General features: G+C 35.8%; 1 protein-coding gene across 1 annotated transcript; it reads right to left on the bottom strand.

Annotated features, from left to right (window-relative positions):
* Positions 1 to 541: 541 nt before the first annotated feature.
* LOC100764795 (histone H1.0) lies at positions 542 to 1,324 on the bottom strand. The gene is given in 4 exon segments (XM_027419627.1): positions 542 to 703; positions 706 to 943; positions 1,048 to 1,116; positions 1,118 to 1,324. Coding segments are annotated over 4 exon segments (597 nt in total). The 3' UTR covers positions 542 to 620.
* Positions 1,325 to 17,650: the final 16,326 nt, after the last annotated feature.

The following is a 17,650-nucleotide window of genomic DNA, read 5'->3' as shown; positions in this document are numbered from 1 at the left end:
CTGATTGTGAGAAGCAATGGTTTCTCTAACCAGCTGTCACTTGGACCCCTTTCCCCTTTTAGGCAAGGGGGACGCACTAGGGCATATATGAAAAGAAACCCCAGGTCCCCAACTGCTCACCACTGCTGAGGGAAGCCCAGCGATTTTCCCCTCCCTGGCCAGCTAGGTGGGGTGTCATCCTCTGCTTTGCACCAAAGGTTTTGAAGCTCTCACAAGGGATGGATGAGCAACTTACAGCCTTAAAAAGACAAACTTCATTTCCTAGGTCCCCTCATCTAGCCAGAACTTTACCGGTTCCATTTGCCTTCACAGTAAACAAACCTCCCAACAAAAACCCACCCCAACCCTAACCCCATAAGGTTAAATATCAAATTAAGAAAAAAAGTACATCTTCATCATTACAAAGATGAGGTCTGTGGCTATCCTTGCACAATGGATTAAGGAAAAGGGAATCGCTCCACAATGTCTGTCTGAGGAATCCAAACTCTGTCCTTTCTGTAAAGTCAGAATAAAATGGGCAAAGGGTTGCAGAGGAGATCCGTTGCAGATGAGATCAAGAGAGAAATGTATTTACAGAAAACAGGAGGGAGGAAGGTGTGTCACAAGCAAAGCCTTCATTGTCACTTCCTCTTGCTGGCCCTCTTGGCACTGAACTTGGCTTTGGGCTTCACTGGTTTGGCCTTCTTGGGTTTGGTTGTCTTGTCCGATTGGCTTTGACAATCTTGGGCTTTTTGGCTTTCTTGGGCATGGCAGCCGGCTTCTTCTTGGCCTTCTTGACAGGGGTGGCTTTGCGTTTCTTGCTTAGAGCTTTGGCGGCAGCCTTCTTGGGCTTAGCTGCCTTCTTCGGATTGGCCACTTTCTTGACTTCCTTCTTGGTCTTCTTGAAAGCCACCGACCTCTTGGACTCATCACCCTTGGCCAGCCTGAAAGTCCCCGAGGCCTTCTTCGGATTGGATCCACTTTCTTGACTTCCTTCTTGGTCCTTCTTGAAAGCCACCGACCTCTTGGACTCATCACCCTTGGCCAGCCTGAAAGTCCCCGAGGCACACACCCTTTTGGTTTGCTTGAGATGACACAGGTGGTCACCAGGCGCTTGATGGACAACTTGATCTGGGTAGTCAGCGTTCTCGCTGACCCACGGGGTCTTTCAGTAGTGGCTCTTGATATACTTTTGGATGGACTGGCGCAAGGAGCTGGCGCGGTTCTTCTCTGCCTGGATGGCAGCCACGATCATATCTGAATAGTTGGGGTGGTCCGTGGACTTCTTGGAGGCCTTGGCCCGTTTGGGCTTCAACGCAGGGGTGGACATGGAGTTATTGGTCATGGTGGCCGGCCTGCTCCTGCTGTTGAGAGAGCCTTCCGAAGGGCCAGCCCTTGCGGGAGGTTGGGCACGACTCTAGAGTCAGGATGTGCTCTACTGCTTGACTAGCAGGCCAGACGAAAGTGCAGCTGCCATGGCAGCGGGCTCCTGTCCTCCCCATGCGGCCCAGCCCCCACTGCTCGGTAGCTCGTCCAGCGCTGCCTCGGCCTCCTCGGCCTCCCTTTTCCCAGTTCTGTGTCTCATGACAATACTTTTTTATTTACTCATGATAAAAGAAAGTTTTCAGTCAAAGTTTTGATAGTTGATGTTTTATAACATTCCTAGTAAATATGTTTTTTATATAACTTCCTAGCAATATGATTTAAAATATATATATTTCAATATATCATGAATTAAAATCTATACTATTTCTTTGTCTTTGGTGATTTTATAAGTGAAATATGCGTGTGCGTGTGTGCGTGTGTGTGTTTGCGTGTTATATGTGTGTGAGGTGTAAGTAAGTGCATTCTGTGGTGGGTTGAGTGGAGGGCAGAAATAAGTGGTCATGCATGTTAAATCACTCTCTACCATAGTTTTTGTGGCACAAAGTTTCTCACTGAACACAGGGATTGTCATTTAGCTAGACTTGAGAGGTCCTGAGTCCCATAGATCCTCGTGTGTTAGCCTTTCCACTTTTAGGAATGCCAGTGATCACTGCCATGTCTGGGTTTTTAGATGGGTACCGGACACCCAAATATAGATGTTCCTGATTGTATGGCAAGCATTTTGCCCATCAACCATTTTCCTGGCCCCAACAAGAACAATTTACTACTCATTTCATATTTCATATTTTCTACTCAGTTGAATACATGTATTCTGGTGAAATAACTGGAATTTATTTTCTCTGTGTTAAAATTTATCTTTAAAGGAAGTATATATACTTCTTACAGGATTACCCTAATCTTCCATAACAGCAGAATGCTTGTTTCTATAATACACTGGTAATACTTTTATTGGTGTTTATAAATTTTTATTGATGTTACATAAAAAATTCTTCATGAAATTTTTAGGGATTCCTGGACTTGGCCTGATGTAGCTGCCTTGAGAAGCTTGTGTCATAGGTTTTTCAGCTCCTGAGGTACAATGTGACATTTAGTTCCTGAGAAACCAAGAAACTCTTTCAGGCAGTGAAGCATTCTGACTACCTGTTTCTCTGTGTTTCCTGGAAGCATATAGAGGCTTAACAGGACAATTAGTCTTAGACTTTAATTTTGTGCACCCTGTAGAGCTTGCAAACATCATTGTATCCTACTAACTACCAACTTATTGATTCTGGCAACCTCCATTGTATTCTGTTTCTGACAAGGATATCAAAAATCTGATTGCTTAAGAATAAACTTCTCATGTAATTCAATCTTGTTTGTAATTCAAATAAAAAAAAGTAAAAAAAAACCACAACAGAAAAAAAAAAAAAAGAATAAATTTCTCACAGCCTAGGTCTTGCTGTAACCCTTCCAATACATGCCTGGATAAGATACATTTCTCATCAGCCATATTAGGTAATCTTGGCCGAGTAAGTAAGTGTAGATACTTACAGAAATTTATTGATATTTTCCCAGTCACATCATTTTTGGATTATATCTTTCATTTTTCTTTTTTGCAACAGTTGAAAACAAATGAATAGCCTCCAAAGCCACAGAGAAATCCTGTCTCGCAAAACAAACAAACAAACAAACAAACAAACAAAACCAAAACCAAAAAAAAAGAAATCCCCAAATGAGTAGAAATATAGACAATTTAAAAATCAGAGAGATTGCAAATACTTAAATTCAAGTAAGTAAGCAGATACTTAAACTTAGAAAATTTTATTTCTAATGATGACTTTAGTAGCCCACCCTTACCTCCTGGATAAAATTATAATTATGCCCACATATTATCTTGATTTTGTACTTTAATCATTTTTTGTGTGACTTTAAATGTTTATCAAAATAAAGATTTTTAAGTTGTTTATATGTTTCTTCTAGTTAATTAATATAAAATTATAAACAATGATTTAAAGATGTAACTGTTTAATAATGGAATTCATTTTTAATTTTAAACTCACTTAACAGTCTCAGCTTCTGTTATGTAATATTGGCATCATACTCTTACCACATCAGACAACGTCACATCTCCTTTCCAAAAGGGAGAATGCATTATTTTCCATTGGATATAGAAGTTATGATTTTTTCACTTCTTTTGAATGAAGGTTTATTACTTTTATAAGGTAAGGTGAATGATAAGTTTATTGTTTTTCAGTGTGGCTTTTAAATTTTTATGTCTCTTTAAATTATTATTTGAGCACTCACATTTGCCATATTAATTTACAAGAAACATATACATTGCTTAGTTTGGCAGCATTTCACATATACATTTTATTTTATTATTTATCATCATTTTTGAACTTTGTATATTATCGCTACATGGATTATCATCCTTGGAGGCCATTGAGCAAAGATCACCCCCCAAACCCATTTGTTATTTAATTGGTGACACTGGAAATGAAACCTCCCTTTAAGATTTAAATGACTACATGAAGTGATGTACTAGCTTTACTGGGGATCATTAAGACAAAGCTACTTTTTCCTGATCCAAAGAATAAAATCAATGTTCTCCGTCATTCCTGGGTAGTGAAATAGAGCATTACTTATTTTTGTATTCTGTAGAATATTCCTCTACACTGTGTTAATATATGTCAGAATAAGGTTAGGCAGGAGAGCCAGACTAGAAGAATGCTGAGAGGAAGGAATGCAGAGTCTGGAGTTGCCAGACAGACACAGACAGAGCAGGAGATGAATGTGCCACACTAAGTATACTGCAATGTGGCAGAATATAAATAAGGAATATGGGTTAATTTAAAATGCAAGAGCCAGTTAGTAATAAGCCTGACTTACAGGCCAAGTATTTGTAGTTAATACAAGACTCTGTATGTTTATTTGGGAGGTGCTGGTGGGACAGAAACTTCCTTCTACAATTGTTTTCACCTTTTAAGTGTTAATATCTGGTCTGTCAATCATCTTGACACTCACCGAAGCATAACCATACAAGAGTAAATAACATCTATGTAAAGTCTATCCAAGAAGAAAAAAAGCCTAATATTTTCCTTAATAAAATAACATACTTCCATTTTTAGAAGCTCATCCCTCGTAGAAGATATTTGCAAGACTTCCACCATGCAGCATTCCTAAGACTGCACAATATAAAAAAAGATAAAGAAATAAGATTTCTTATAAAAATCTCCCCAAGTAAATAAAATTTGTACACCAAAACCGTCAGATGCAGTTTGTATAACCTGATGAACTTTTTACAGTTAGAATGGGAAATCAGACCTGCAGCCAGGGAGCATCACATTAAGCTTTACACTTTCAGTATCAAATAGATTCTACATGTGAGAGAGAACATATACATGTGTGTGCTTGTTTTTCAGAGACTGTGGTGGTTCTTAATATATATTTTAACCCTTTAATCTTCAATTTTGCCTTTAAGATTGAGTGTTGCATTTTATTTTGAAGTGTAACTTTCATTATTTCTTTTTCATTCTCTTTCTTTTTTGTGTATTGGCTCAAAGCATTGTTTCTTTGGCATCCTGGCTTTCTCAATCCTTTGACAGAAGCTATTGCATCATCTTCTGCAATGCAGGTGCTTGCTGACATCCAAAGGCCTGACTTTCCTCTCTTTGTCTTCCCCATCTCCCTTGTCCTGGCACCTGCCAAGACTTACAGATATCCTGCTTTGTTATTTTTCTCTCAAACTTATGACACCAACCTGCCAATTCCTGCTGCATCTTTTTAAAAATTATTTTCTTAATAAGAATAAGTACTCAAGAAACTCAGTTTCCCAACAATGTTTTATTATATATTAAATTTTAATATATAGTTTTACTGTGAAACATTCAGTATTTTTCTCATGCCTTCTTTGGTTTATTTGGAATAGCTGTCCTTTGACAATGCATATTGTTGCCAATAGTCGCCATCTACTTATCAGTTCTTAATTTTAATTTTGTTCTACACTTTACTCTATCTAGAAATGCTGTTGTCCTGATTACCATTAAATGTCAACTTGACAAAGCCTGGAATCACCTGGGGAGGGGAAGGTGTAACTGAGTATAAGTAAAATAGTTTATCGTGGTGGTCTTTGTACACATAGGAGATTACCATGCTTATCTTAAGTGATGTGTGAGCTCCAGAACACTGTGGATAGTGATAACCTGAGATTTGTGAAAGAAAACCCAGTTCCACAAATTTGAGCCAAATTTGAAGCAAGCTTTAATTAAATACTGGTCAGGTTGATAGACTCTGGCCAATTCTATCTCTGGGTTTCCAGGAAATGGTCAGGAGTCATGTTTTGCAGAGGCTGAAAATGGCAAAGTCCATAATTCTTGGCATTTCCATCAGGTCCAGTCAGAGACAAGCATGTATCCTTTACATATTACCTTCCTATGTTCCTCCCATCTACATCCAGTCATGGGAAGAATTTCCTGCTCATGAAATTCCTGTGCACATGTGATCATATTAAGTGCAGATGGATCAAACAAACACAGAACATGAACTTATAGTTTCCTATCTTAACTGCAAGTAGAATCCTTTACCTGCAAGGTTAAGGGCTTTTCCTTTTTTGAACACACATGTCCTAGAATGATTGTCCCGGAATACATAATAAAGCTAGCTGAGCTTGGGAGTATTCAAGAAGCAGAATTCCTCCATGATTTTGCATACTATTCCTTCTTAAATTTCTCCACTGACGTCTCTCAATTCAGTGACTTGGAAGTAAAAGCCAAATAACCCATAACCTCTATGACCTAAGTTGCCCATTGGTCAGAGGGTTTTATCATAGTACCAGAAATAAAACCAGAACAACTATTGAACAAGAAGTGTATATTTATTTGACCATCTCCCTTATTTCCTGTCTCTATACAGTTTACTATTTGGTTAATAAATATGTATCATTCATCTGAATTGTATTACTGTGGCTCCTCTTCAGTGATCAAATGCTCAATACCATAAATTAAGAAACTCTGTATCCAAGTGATTAAACAGTGCCCAAGCCTAAGGTTTACTTGGCACCTTGACTGGAACACAGATTTTTAAGGAGTCATGCCATGCAACCAACAAGACATACTTTGAAGGAAAACATATCAATGTAAAAATTAAGTTACTCTGCATTATGAAGTGGTTTTATCTCAACAAATTCCACAATGCTAGCATGGAGAACAAATTTAAAAACATTCACCTGTGACCCATATTGTCTAATGTGATACTGTGGAAACAAGCCCTTACTGGCAGAAAAAATGCCCAGTCTTATAATGCCGCATGAACTAATATGTCTTTCTCTTTTTTGCCTCTGATATTGTATTTGTTCTCATATTAATTCATTAGAGAAATAGATAACATCACTATAGTGAAATCAGCATTCCACCTTATTTTGTGATACTTGTCATCATGTAGGTAATTATTATTAATTTAACTTTTTAATTCAGAAAAAGACATTCACATTCACCAAAGTATCTTTTTACATATTTTATGATAATATTTCTCTGATTAATTATTAAATAGTAGCATCTAAATTTATTAATAGTTCTGAAGCTCTTTTTTTATGATTAATCAACTTGATTGTCATTTATTATTCATTGATTTCTGCAAGAGTATCCTCAGTTGAAATCTATTAGTTGGCATCTCATCATTCTCTACATTAAGTCTGAATTACAATGAATCTTCTAATTTGTTCTTGCTCTGTGTATGTTAGTGATATCTTTCTTCACCTTTACTCAAAGAATATGCAATTCACTGTGAAGGACTCAAACATATGAACATTAGGAACAGTATACTGTGTACTTATTGGATTACTATTGAAGACATAACAAAATATGTCATGGAATATGTCTCAACAAAAAAGTTAGAAACACACTTATAAAAGTGTAATCAAACTACAACTTCCTGGGTATTAGCCAATTCATTAACTATTAACCACAACCATTTTATACAGCTGTGCCTCTGCACACCCTATTCTTCCACAAGGTAAGCCTTTTCTTACTTGATTATATCCATTGTTCTAACTAAATTCAGGTATTTTTTTCAGTCTCCTCTGTGCTCAATGTAGTCTTCATACCCTCCTCCCAGCCCACCTCAATATCTTTAGAAATTTATCTCCTTTGCTGATGCAAAATCCCACTAGCTCTTCCTATCTGCCACTTTCACCCTTTCCTTCTACACCATATCTATTCCTTTGTGGATCCCACTGACCTACAGTACCTCTCTTTGCTGGGTACAAACAACTGCCCACTTATCTGAGAGTCAGTAGATGACCTGTATCTTAATTCTAGTCTTCTGTTCTGGCCTCTCTAGTCCTGTTACAGAATAAATTAGGCTGATATCTACTAGTCTGTACAAAACTCAACTCCAAGGGATCAAGGACCTTAACATAAGGATACATTGAATCTGATAGGCGAGAGAGTAAGGAATAGTTTTGAAAACATTGATGCAGGAAAGAACCTTCTGGACACCAATAACACAGGAATTAAGATAAACAGTCAATAAATGAAGTCTCATGAAACTAAAAATCTGTACAGCAAAGAATACTATCATTTGGCCAAAGTGGTGGCCTATAGAATGGGAATGCAAATATTTACCAATTATAAATATAATAAATACTAATATCTAATCTTTAGAACCTGCAAAGTACTAAATAAAATTGAACACCAAGAACACATATAATCCAATTAAAGATGACATGTAGAAGTATGCAAAGTGTTTTCAAAAGGTGAAAAACAAATGACTGAGAGACTATTAAACAAAGATTAATTTCCTTAGTAATCATGGAAATGCAAACTAAAATTTAGTATTTGATTATCACTTCACCAGTCAGAATGGAAAAGATCAATAAGAAAAATGTCAGATCATGCTAGTGAAAATGTAGAAAGAGTTGAATAGTCATAAATTGCTGGTTGAGGTATAAATGGATGCAGCTTCTTTTGTCAGTGTGGAAATTTTGCAAAATGATGAAAATTGGTCTACTACAAAATCCAGCTATACCATTCTTGGGCTTATACTCAGATGCCTTTGTACCTTATCACAGAGATATTTGCTAATTTATGTTCATTGCTGCTTTCTGTTTATTTATTTATTTCATTTACATTTTTTGTATACTACATGTGTAGTGCTGACTGTCATGGAGCTCACAATGTTGACCACACCAGCCTTGAACTGATATAGATCCACCTGCCACTGCCTGATCAGGTATGGAATTATAGACTTGCACTGCCATTCTTGGCTTACTGTTCTAGTTTTAATGGTCAGCAAGATGTCCATCAACTCATAAATGGGTAATAAAAATGTGATTCATTTATACATTGAAATATTCTCCAGCTATTAAAAATAAATTTATGAGTTCTCATGTAAATGGATGGAGCTAGAAAAACTAACTTTGAGTGAAATTACTCAGAACCAATGAGAAAAATATGGTATTTATTCTTTATATGTAGATGTTAGACTTTAAACTTTCAATAGGTATGTTACAATCCATATAACCACAGAGGTTATGTATAAAGACTAGAAGAGAGGGAAGATTCTATCATGGAAGTAAAATGGGATATTTAGTTACACAGAGACATGTGCTGACTGGAATAGGAAGATTAAATGGGAAGAGAAGTAAAAAGGAATAAGGAAACAGACAACTAACACTGGAGTAATTTAAAGGTTACTTGGAAATCTACTATGGTAGAATCTTTTGAAACAAATATGAAAGAAATCAAAAAGGGGTCATTAAATAGCCAGGGAAAAAAAGCTCCAGTTCAACATCTTTCACCACTAAACAAAACAACCAGTAGAATGAATGGATTGCATCTAATCCATTTGCTTACCAAATGGACCCCATAAAAACCACCCCCCCTCAAAACTCAGACTATTGGCTGCTGTCTACAAACTGATGATAAGACTCTATTCCTAAAGACAACACTTAGCATATTTCATTGAACATTGAGACATGGTTAAAACTGATGCTTACATAGAGCCTTTACCACTACAGACTAATGTTAATGATTTTGGAAGGTCCTCTGTATACTGCCAGAAGGAAAATGTAACCACTAACTCAGCTACAGATATGTGATCTACTACAATGATATACTTGTATATAGTGCAACAAATTTTGTGGGAGTATCCAACTCCTGTATGCTTAGATTTATTTCTCACTCCACATGACACAACCCATGCCTAACACTGCTTGGTTAGTCAAGAAATGACACTGGATAGGTCATGTGCCTAGGGAAAAATCAAATACTATTGTTCTGTTAAAGGAACATAGCAATGAAATGATTTTTGTTGAAATCCTATTATACCCATAGGTCAGTACTTCCCTCAGCCATCATCAGTGAAGCATCCTCTTGTAGTATATGAGATTAACACCAGATCCATAATGGAAAGTGTACAGAGACAGATGGTGAGAGACATTGGTGTTATTAGCCCTAAGTGGGATGTCTTCATCAAATACCTCTCTTCAAGACTCAGGATTCAGGAGAAAGAGGATTGGAAAGATTGAACAAGCCAGATGTGGTAGATGTCTCCAGGGAACCAGGATCTTCCAAACATAACATGACTGATAAACATATAAATCAATAGAGACTGGGTCAGCAAGCAAAAGAACTGCACAGGTTTAAAACAAGATGGAGATGAAGAAGTGAACACAAAGTGCCACCACCAACTGAGAAACTGTTTGCTAAATAACGATATATATATATATATATATATATATATATATATATATATATGTATCCTGCTTTCAAAAAGAGAACAGTTATTGCTTTGTTTTATTGTCCTCCCAGTGGTGTATTACGGGGTATATAAACCACTCTCCAAGGTAGGTTACATTCTGTCTGAAATTAGCACTGAAATTAATTTTATGGTTGGGTTCACCACAATATGAGGAACTGTATTAAAAGGTCACAGTATGAGGAAGGTGTAGAAGCATTGCTTGAAGAAGTTCTAAGAACTTTCAGAACAGGAATTCTGAAATTTCATAATCCTTTTACCTCCTTATGTGTCTTGTTTAAGTTGATATTATACAGTTACTATTCTGGCCTATGAAACTCCATTATGAAGAGTTTGAGAATTTTAGGTCTATGAATACAGTCATCCCCACTAAAAATTATTATGAAAATCATTCCTTGATGAGGTTGTGAGTCCACCTAATATTGTTGAATAAGAGAGGCAAAGGATTGAGATGACAATAAGGTAACAGAAGGAAGTGAATCAAGATTTTTCTCCCAAGGAAATTTCAGGATGGGGTACCTGAAATTAATATCTCTGTGGAAATTTGGGAGTTATTACAGTATATAACATCTCAGGGACATCCAATTCCAAGTATGATATTGAAATCTTTCCCCAGACTAACAAACCAGACATTTGTAATTTCTGATTGTGGACAGAGATGGTGTAGGGAAAGAGCCAGTTCTAATAAAGAAAATGCTGTGCTCAAAAGTGGGGCTGCATTTAAGGGTTTGGTCTGTTTTGACTGCATATCAGAAGCTTTGGCCATTTTTCCCTGGAATCCTACCCATAGATTTACATTTGCACTTCATAACATTGTGGCTCTGTATGAGCCACACTACTGCCAGACTACTACCAGCTGATGCCATATGCACAAAGTAGAAGAATTGTTCCCACCTTCAGGACACATGAGATGAGTCTTGCTGCTCCTTGAATGGAAAATATTAAGTCATTTTCATGAGCATAATTATTTGAGCTCACTTTTCCTGAATTAATATCATCAAGATAAAGTTCTAGGAAGTTATTTTCAGCTGTTGATTCTTTATATTGAATGTATTTCATTCGGCTTCATACTTAATGAACTGCCACACTTATTTAATTTTTGAATTCTTACAAAGCTTCACTGTAGTTCCTTTTGACATTGTACATATCCAAGGTAATAATTGTTTTCACAAAAGCAGATGGGAAGCACTTCACAGGACTATTAATTCTGACACTTATCTGAAAGATCAGATGAATGTGTATGAATTACTCTCCAGCTGTCTCACCTCTGCATTTTCCATAAGTTCTCACTCAAAGAAACACTGCTATGGTATTGATGCCATTATGCCACATGGGTACAGAGTGAGAGGACAAGAACATTCATAGAATTACTGGTTATAAGGTACCTTCATAGTTCTAACAAAGACAGCTCTTAATTGTTTCTATATAAGCTTCATGTACAGAGAGGACATCTTGTGTGAACCCCAAAAGCTATCATTGACTTTTGCCTAGTTTCACCATCAGGATTATCCCTCCTTCAACTAAAAGTTCAAAAAGTATACATTATACTATTAATAGGTAATGCTGACCATGCATATTTCCTATTTTGAATCTTTGGATTGTCTGAGCTGAGGGCTCTTGTATTTATTGCATTTCTTATTGCTGATACCATTGTGTGTGAACTTGTGCTTTTCAGTATAATGGTTGATGGCTAGCCCAGTAGATAGTGTGCATATGAAATGGGTACTATAACTGCAATGATGACTTTTATATGTCTTTTGGTTTTAAAACTCACAACTGACTTTTAGAAGATTTTCAGATATGTGAGAGTCAATTTGTATCAGAACAAAAACTGTTGTGCAGTTAAACACAGAAATTGATGACAAACCATAGTCTTAAACTGAGCTTATATGTAATAGGTGGCATTCTTCAGATTTAGTAGCATAAACATACAGCAAAATGTGCTCAGGACCAAGCATGGAGTGTTCATTTGAGGAGCAACACAGGAGTGTGCTTTCAGAACCACCTGTGATATACTGCATGTTTGATTTTGAGTGAAATAAGGGTAACAAATATGGAGTTCATTTACTGTTCCTGCTATTACACTGAATGTGACACAAAGCATTTTGAGTACTCTAAGATTACTACCAATGCACTTAAATAAACACAATACAATTTTTAAGGATAGGTTTTCATACATGTCTGTTTGAAAACATATGGAAATAAGCTGTTTTACCAACATATTAAACAAAGCAAATCATTTGAGCAAGATAAATAAAACAGATACTAATGGGTTTCCAAACATATAGCTTGTTTGATTGTAATGCATGTTAAGACACACAAATGTGTCATCAGGAAAAACACTCCAGAGCAACAGTTGTGTTAACATAGAATCAATACAATATTTGTACTTTTACTCCACTGTATTTTTGTGTGAGCCATTTTCTTTATTAAGTTTGAGGTTAATTATCAATTTGTATTTTAATCTCTCTCATCAGTTGTTGCCACCCATTGATTACTAAAATAGATAACTCTTATCTCTCATAAGCTGACTTACTTTATCTTTATTACTATGCATCATGGTCTTAAGCTTCCTTATCTTATTTTATTAGAGTGTTTCAGTTATTGGGTCATTTTCACATTAATGATAAATCAGCACTAAGCTTTTGTATTTCTATTATGTGTTATAATAAAAAAGATAATAGATCAAAAAGTGACATTGAGAATTTTCCTCAAGATGTCCAAGTTATAGCTTAAAATATTTCACCATCATGATGGTGGCTGAAGTGACAGAATTTCATATTTATAAAATGAATTATTGCAAATGCATCTTATATATCTTTCAACTAATTACAAAGACAATGTGTCATACTATATCATTAAAAATTTGTTTCTAATCTAAACTCCTTTGCTGCAAGGCGGCTCAGCTGGTAAAAGTGTGTGTTCTCAATCATGATGAACTGGTTCCATCCCCACGACCTGAATGATAGAAAAGAACTGACATGCATAAGGTATCCACTGACCTCAGCACACATACTGTTTAATATAACCTTGTACACATGTATATACACATATACACTCACACATGTCCACAATACAACATAAATAAACATGAAATGAACACCTTAATATATATGCTGATACATTTTCATGTAACATTTATAATCAACTCAGAAGTTTTAATCCAATTTCTGCTATAATTTTGAATATAACTTTCATCTGTATTCCCTTGGGGAAGACAAAAGTCTGAATTTGTATTTGACTGAGAATGGAAATTAAAATATTGTAGCTATATTTCTTATGAGGTAGGAATTAGGGCAAGATGAGGTCAAGTGTTGTCTAACTAATGGTAATTTTTATTAACTGTTATTGTTACTAATGTTCTTTATATGAAAATATTCTTTGAAATTATTCTAATAAGTGTTTTTCACCTCACTATCAGGGATGTGTAAATCAAATCCTGATGAGATAATTAATGGCTGTTATAATGACAACTACCCAGACAATATAAAGTAACAAATTTTGTGTAAAGTGGGAGGGATAGTGGACCATTGTACACTGTTGGAAAATATTGAGAGAAATATCATGAAAATGGGAGACATATCCTTTAAAACACAGAAATAAACTATCTGTTCCAGGTTCACCTCCTTGGATTATCTATCTGAAAGAATTACATCAGATCCCCAACCAGGTGTGGGTTCATTGTAGCATTGTTTTTTTTTTTTTTTTTTTTTTTTTTTTTTTTTTCAGTAGCTGAGATGTTGATGTGATCCAGGACAAGCCCAACAACACATGAACAAGTTAGGAAGTCAGGAGGCTTAGCTTAACATACATTAGCAGAATATGTTTCAGCCTTCAAAAAATTTCTTGTTTTAATAGCACCAACAAATCTAGAGGATATGATGTTAAGTGAAAGAAGCCAAAAAGAACAAAAAATACCACACAATTGCAGTAATATGGCGGTCAAACAAAACAAATCAACAGGAACAAAAACTAAGTAGCATCTATCATGATGAGGGTTTCAAAGAGTCAGGAGTTCTCATCTGCCAGGGGAAACGAGATTACAGTTCCTGTGTACAACATAAGTGCTAGAGATTTTTATATTAAATCATAGACTTGGAAGTTGGCTAAGCATTGACTCTATTTGTTCTTCTTATACACATAGAAAAGAATCATGTTATGGTTTTGGTATGTTAATTTCCTAAATTATAATTGTCCTAAGACTATGGATACTATATTTTAAATGTTTATTTCTTTCAGATTCTCTACTGTTATGGTAATCTTATGACATAATGAGACTACATACTGAACATAAATAGCTACTACAAAGCTTCATAAATAAGCACACTTCAGAGCACTGCCTGTTCACTGCATGGTCACCTGACAGACTGGAAATGAAAATTCTTGCTACCTTCCACCTCTGAGAAAGTGTGGAAGTGCATGTCATACACCCCACTATGATAACAGAGTCAATGTACAATATCTACTGCCCTGATATATATTGCTTTCATGACAGAGGATGTAGGAAAATGTTTTTCTGTATTTTTCCAGTTACAGAGTCTATAATACATCTAATATTCTCATTGGAGTAATAAACACATGGTATAATCATACACCAAGTTGCTATCTTGGAAACAAAATGCTAAGTGTCATAAGAACAAAGAATTTAACTCACTCTCTGGTGTTGTTTACTGGTGAGGGACTACCATTGATTCTTATGATGTAAATTCTACTTCAGATCTGCTTTTCAGTGCATATGCTTGGCAATTTCTTTCTCAACTCTCATTAGTTACACAAATTTAACTCTATGTTAAATAAGAAGAAATCTTAGCAATATACACCTTTCACTTCATATTTATAGGCAGAAGGAATATATCATATATATAATCATCACAGATTAGGAAAGGCCAGAATAAATGTTATTTATTATACACTTTAATCTTATTTTGCACTTAATTAGGACAACTTCATTCTAGCCCAGAGATCTGATATAAATCTTGTTTTCTTAACATAGATGAAATATGAGTTTAATAAAAAATTGTGTTACCCATCATCTTTAATTCTAACAAGATTTCTTACTGCTTGCAGCATTAGTTTTCCTCAGCAGCTAACGGAAATGTCACTTATCATTTACTTATATGAGAACTTTGAGGTCTTAAAATTATATTTTCATGCATTTCACTCTAGTCTGGAGAGCTTCATTTAGAATGTTACATATGAGATTACAAATGTACCATTTATGCAGATGAAGAAAGACATCCAAGAATTGTTTAGTTTTTGTAAGAAAAGCAAACATATACAAAAGGAAGAGTGTCATCTTGAGCTTTACTTTTTTAGTTATATTAATTTGATCATCTAAATTATTAGGTCTTATGTACATTTTTCAGCGTTCTTAACTATTTATGAAGAGATTCTTTTTGCCAGTTCCTGAAATTCTACTTCTTAGGCTAAAATGTTGAGGTATATTCTCCTTATTTACGTTAGGGAAGTTTTTTCTCTTGATTTTGTTGGAAATATATTCTGAGCCTTTGACCTGTTTTTTTTTTTTTCTTCTTGTGTACCTATTTTTCTTATATTTGATCATTTCATAGTTTTCCAAGATGCTTTAGTTTTAACTTTTCTTTGACCACATTTTTCATTTATTCTAATTGTGTTTTCACTGTTCAGTATTCTATCTTCCACCTCTTGCATTCTCTTGGTAAGGATTTCCAGCACCCGAGGTTCCTGTTTGAGTTCCTAAATATTTCATTTCTAATTTTCCTTCATTTAGATCTTCTTTATTGATTCTATTTCCACTTTCAGGTTTGAATTAGTTTATTAATTTCATTCCACTATTTGTTTATATTTTCATATATTCCTTTTGTTGCTATTCTTTTACTAATTGAAATTTATTTTATGTGCATCAGTGTGAATGTGTCAGATGTGGAACTGGTGTTATAGACAGTTTTGAGCTGTCATATGGCTGCTGGGAACTGAACACAGGTTCTCTGGAAGAGCAGTCTGTTCTCATAACAGCTGAGCCATGTTTCTAGCCCTTTCACAGATTTTTTTAAAGAAATCATTCATTGTTTAGGACTTCTAACATATTGATTAAGGCTATTTTAAGGTCTTTCTCTTGTGTTTCAGCTATATTGCACTACTCAGTGCCTACTATGATAGTGTTGCTTGGCTCTAGTGGAGATATATTGTCATGGGCATTATTGATAACTGTCTTTTTATGCTGTTGTCTAGGCATCTCAGATGGGGAATATTGTAATTATCAGTGCTGATATTGGTCTTGTCTACTTTGGTTGGATTTTTTGTTCCTTGGTTTCTGCTGCCTTCTCTGGATCTTAGGAGAGAGATGCAGTTGTGTTGTGCCTATTTGGAACACGCAATTTAGATATTATTCTTGCATTCTAATTAGGGTGGCCACTGGGGTTTTCTGGTAAATTGTGTTTCAAGGTAATGACAGCTCCTCACTCTTCAGAATTGGGACTGGCTGGGAATGAGAGTATGAGGCTGACCCACAGGAGGGAAGAAAGCAGAGTGTTACATGAGAATTTGTTTAGTGACGTGTGGATAGTGGCTGAAAGTAAGGAGAGGCCACCAAAAGTACTCTGCTACAGAGATGGGAAGGGGACTGGGTAACTAGATATAGAGCAGGGGAGGGAGAATGTAGATATGAAATCAGCATACTTGCTTTGCTAGTCTACCTGCTTCTCTATCAGACTTTGATGCTCAATTCTCAGAAGACGCCTACTGGATTTGGGGGTTGGCATGGGTGGATGAATTGGAGGACCGTTGGAGGAAAAGATCTATGTGATATGCTTTTGTAGAGGCAGAGAGGAGAGGGAGGCACAGAAGTTGGTCTGATACAGAGATGGGGATGATTCTGGGGGATTGGATTTGGAAGAGAGGAGGTGAAGGTGAAGATTCCCAGTTAATCCCCTGGATTCCCTTGGGAGAATGGCTTGTAGGTTCCCAGGGAAAGTTTGATGGATTTGGCAGCTGAGATAAAGAGATGATTCCAGGGAAGAAAGGTTGAGAAAGAGATCCACTGGAGATTGGGGCATGGAGGAAGGCAAAACCTCAGCAGATGGTCAGTAGCTGAGCTGCAGATGAGACCGGGTAATTGGATTTGAAGGAAATGAGGGAGACATGAAAATCTGCAGCTAACCAACCTACTTCCCTAGTCAGAGTGACCACCAATATAGAGGTTTATAGTTTATTTTTAAATTTATTCCAGATTTATTCATAGTTATATTGCAATGCGAGGAAACACTGCATAGTTACCTTCTCAGTCTGACTAAATTCATTTATTGATTTTTTTATTACAATATTTCACACATGAGTACACTGTATTTGCTTTATTTCCAGTTGCTCAAACTTCTTCTTTTTCACTGCAATCACCACATGTAGAATTTAGTATATGTCTTCAATTTTGGCTTTTGAATTTATATATATATATATATATATATATATATTATATATATACATATATATATATATTATTGAAATATATAGAATATTTGATTATATCCCAATTCTATTTTAATGGTTTTTTGGGGGGCGCGTTCAAGACAGGGTTTCT

The sequence above is a fragment of the Cricetulus griseus genome, chromosome 5 (genome assembly GCF_003668045.3).
Source record: "Cricetulus griseus strain 17A/GY chromosome 5, alternate assembly CriGri-PICRH-1.0, whole genome shotgun sequence".
Taxonomy (NCBI): domain Eukaryota; kingdom Metazoa; phylum Chordata; class Mammalia; order Rodentia; family Cricetidae; genus Cricetulus; species Cricetulus griseus.
The sequence above is the reverse complement of the archived record's forward strand: the minus strand, read 5'-3'. Positions and strand labels throughout refer to the sequence as shown.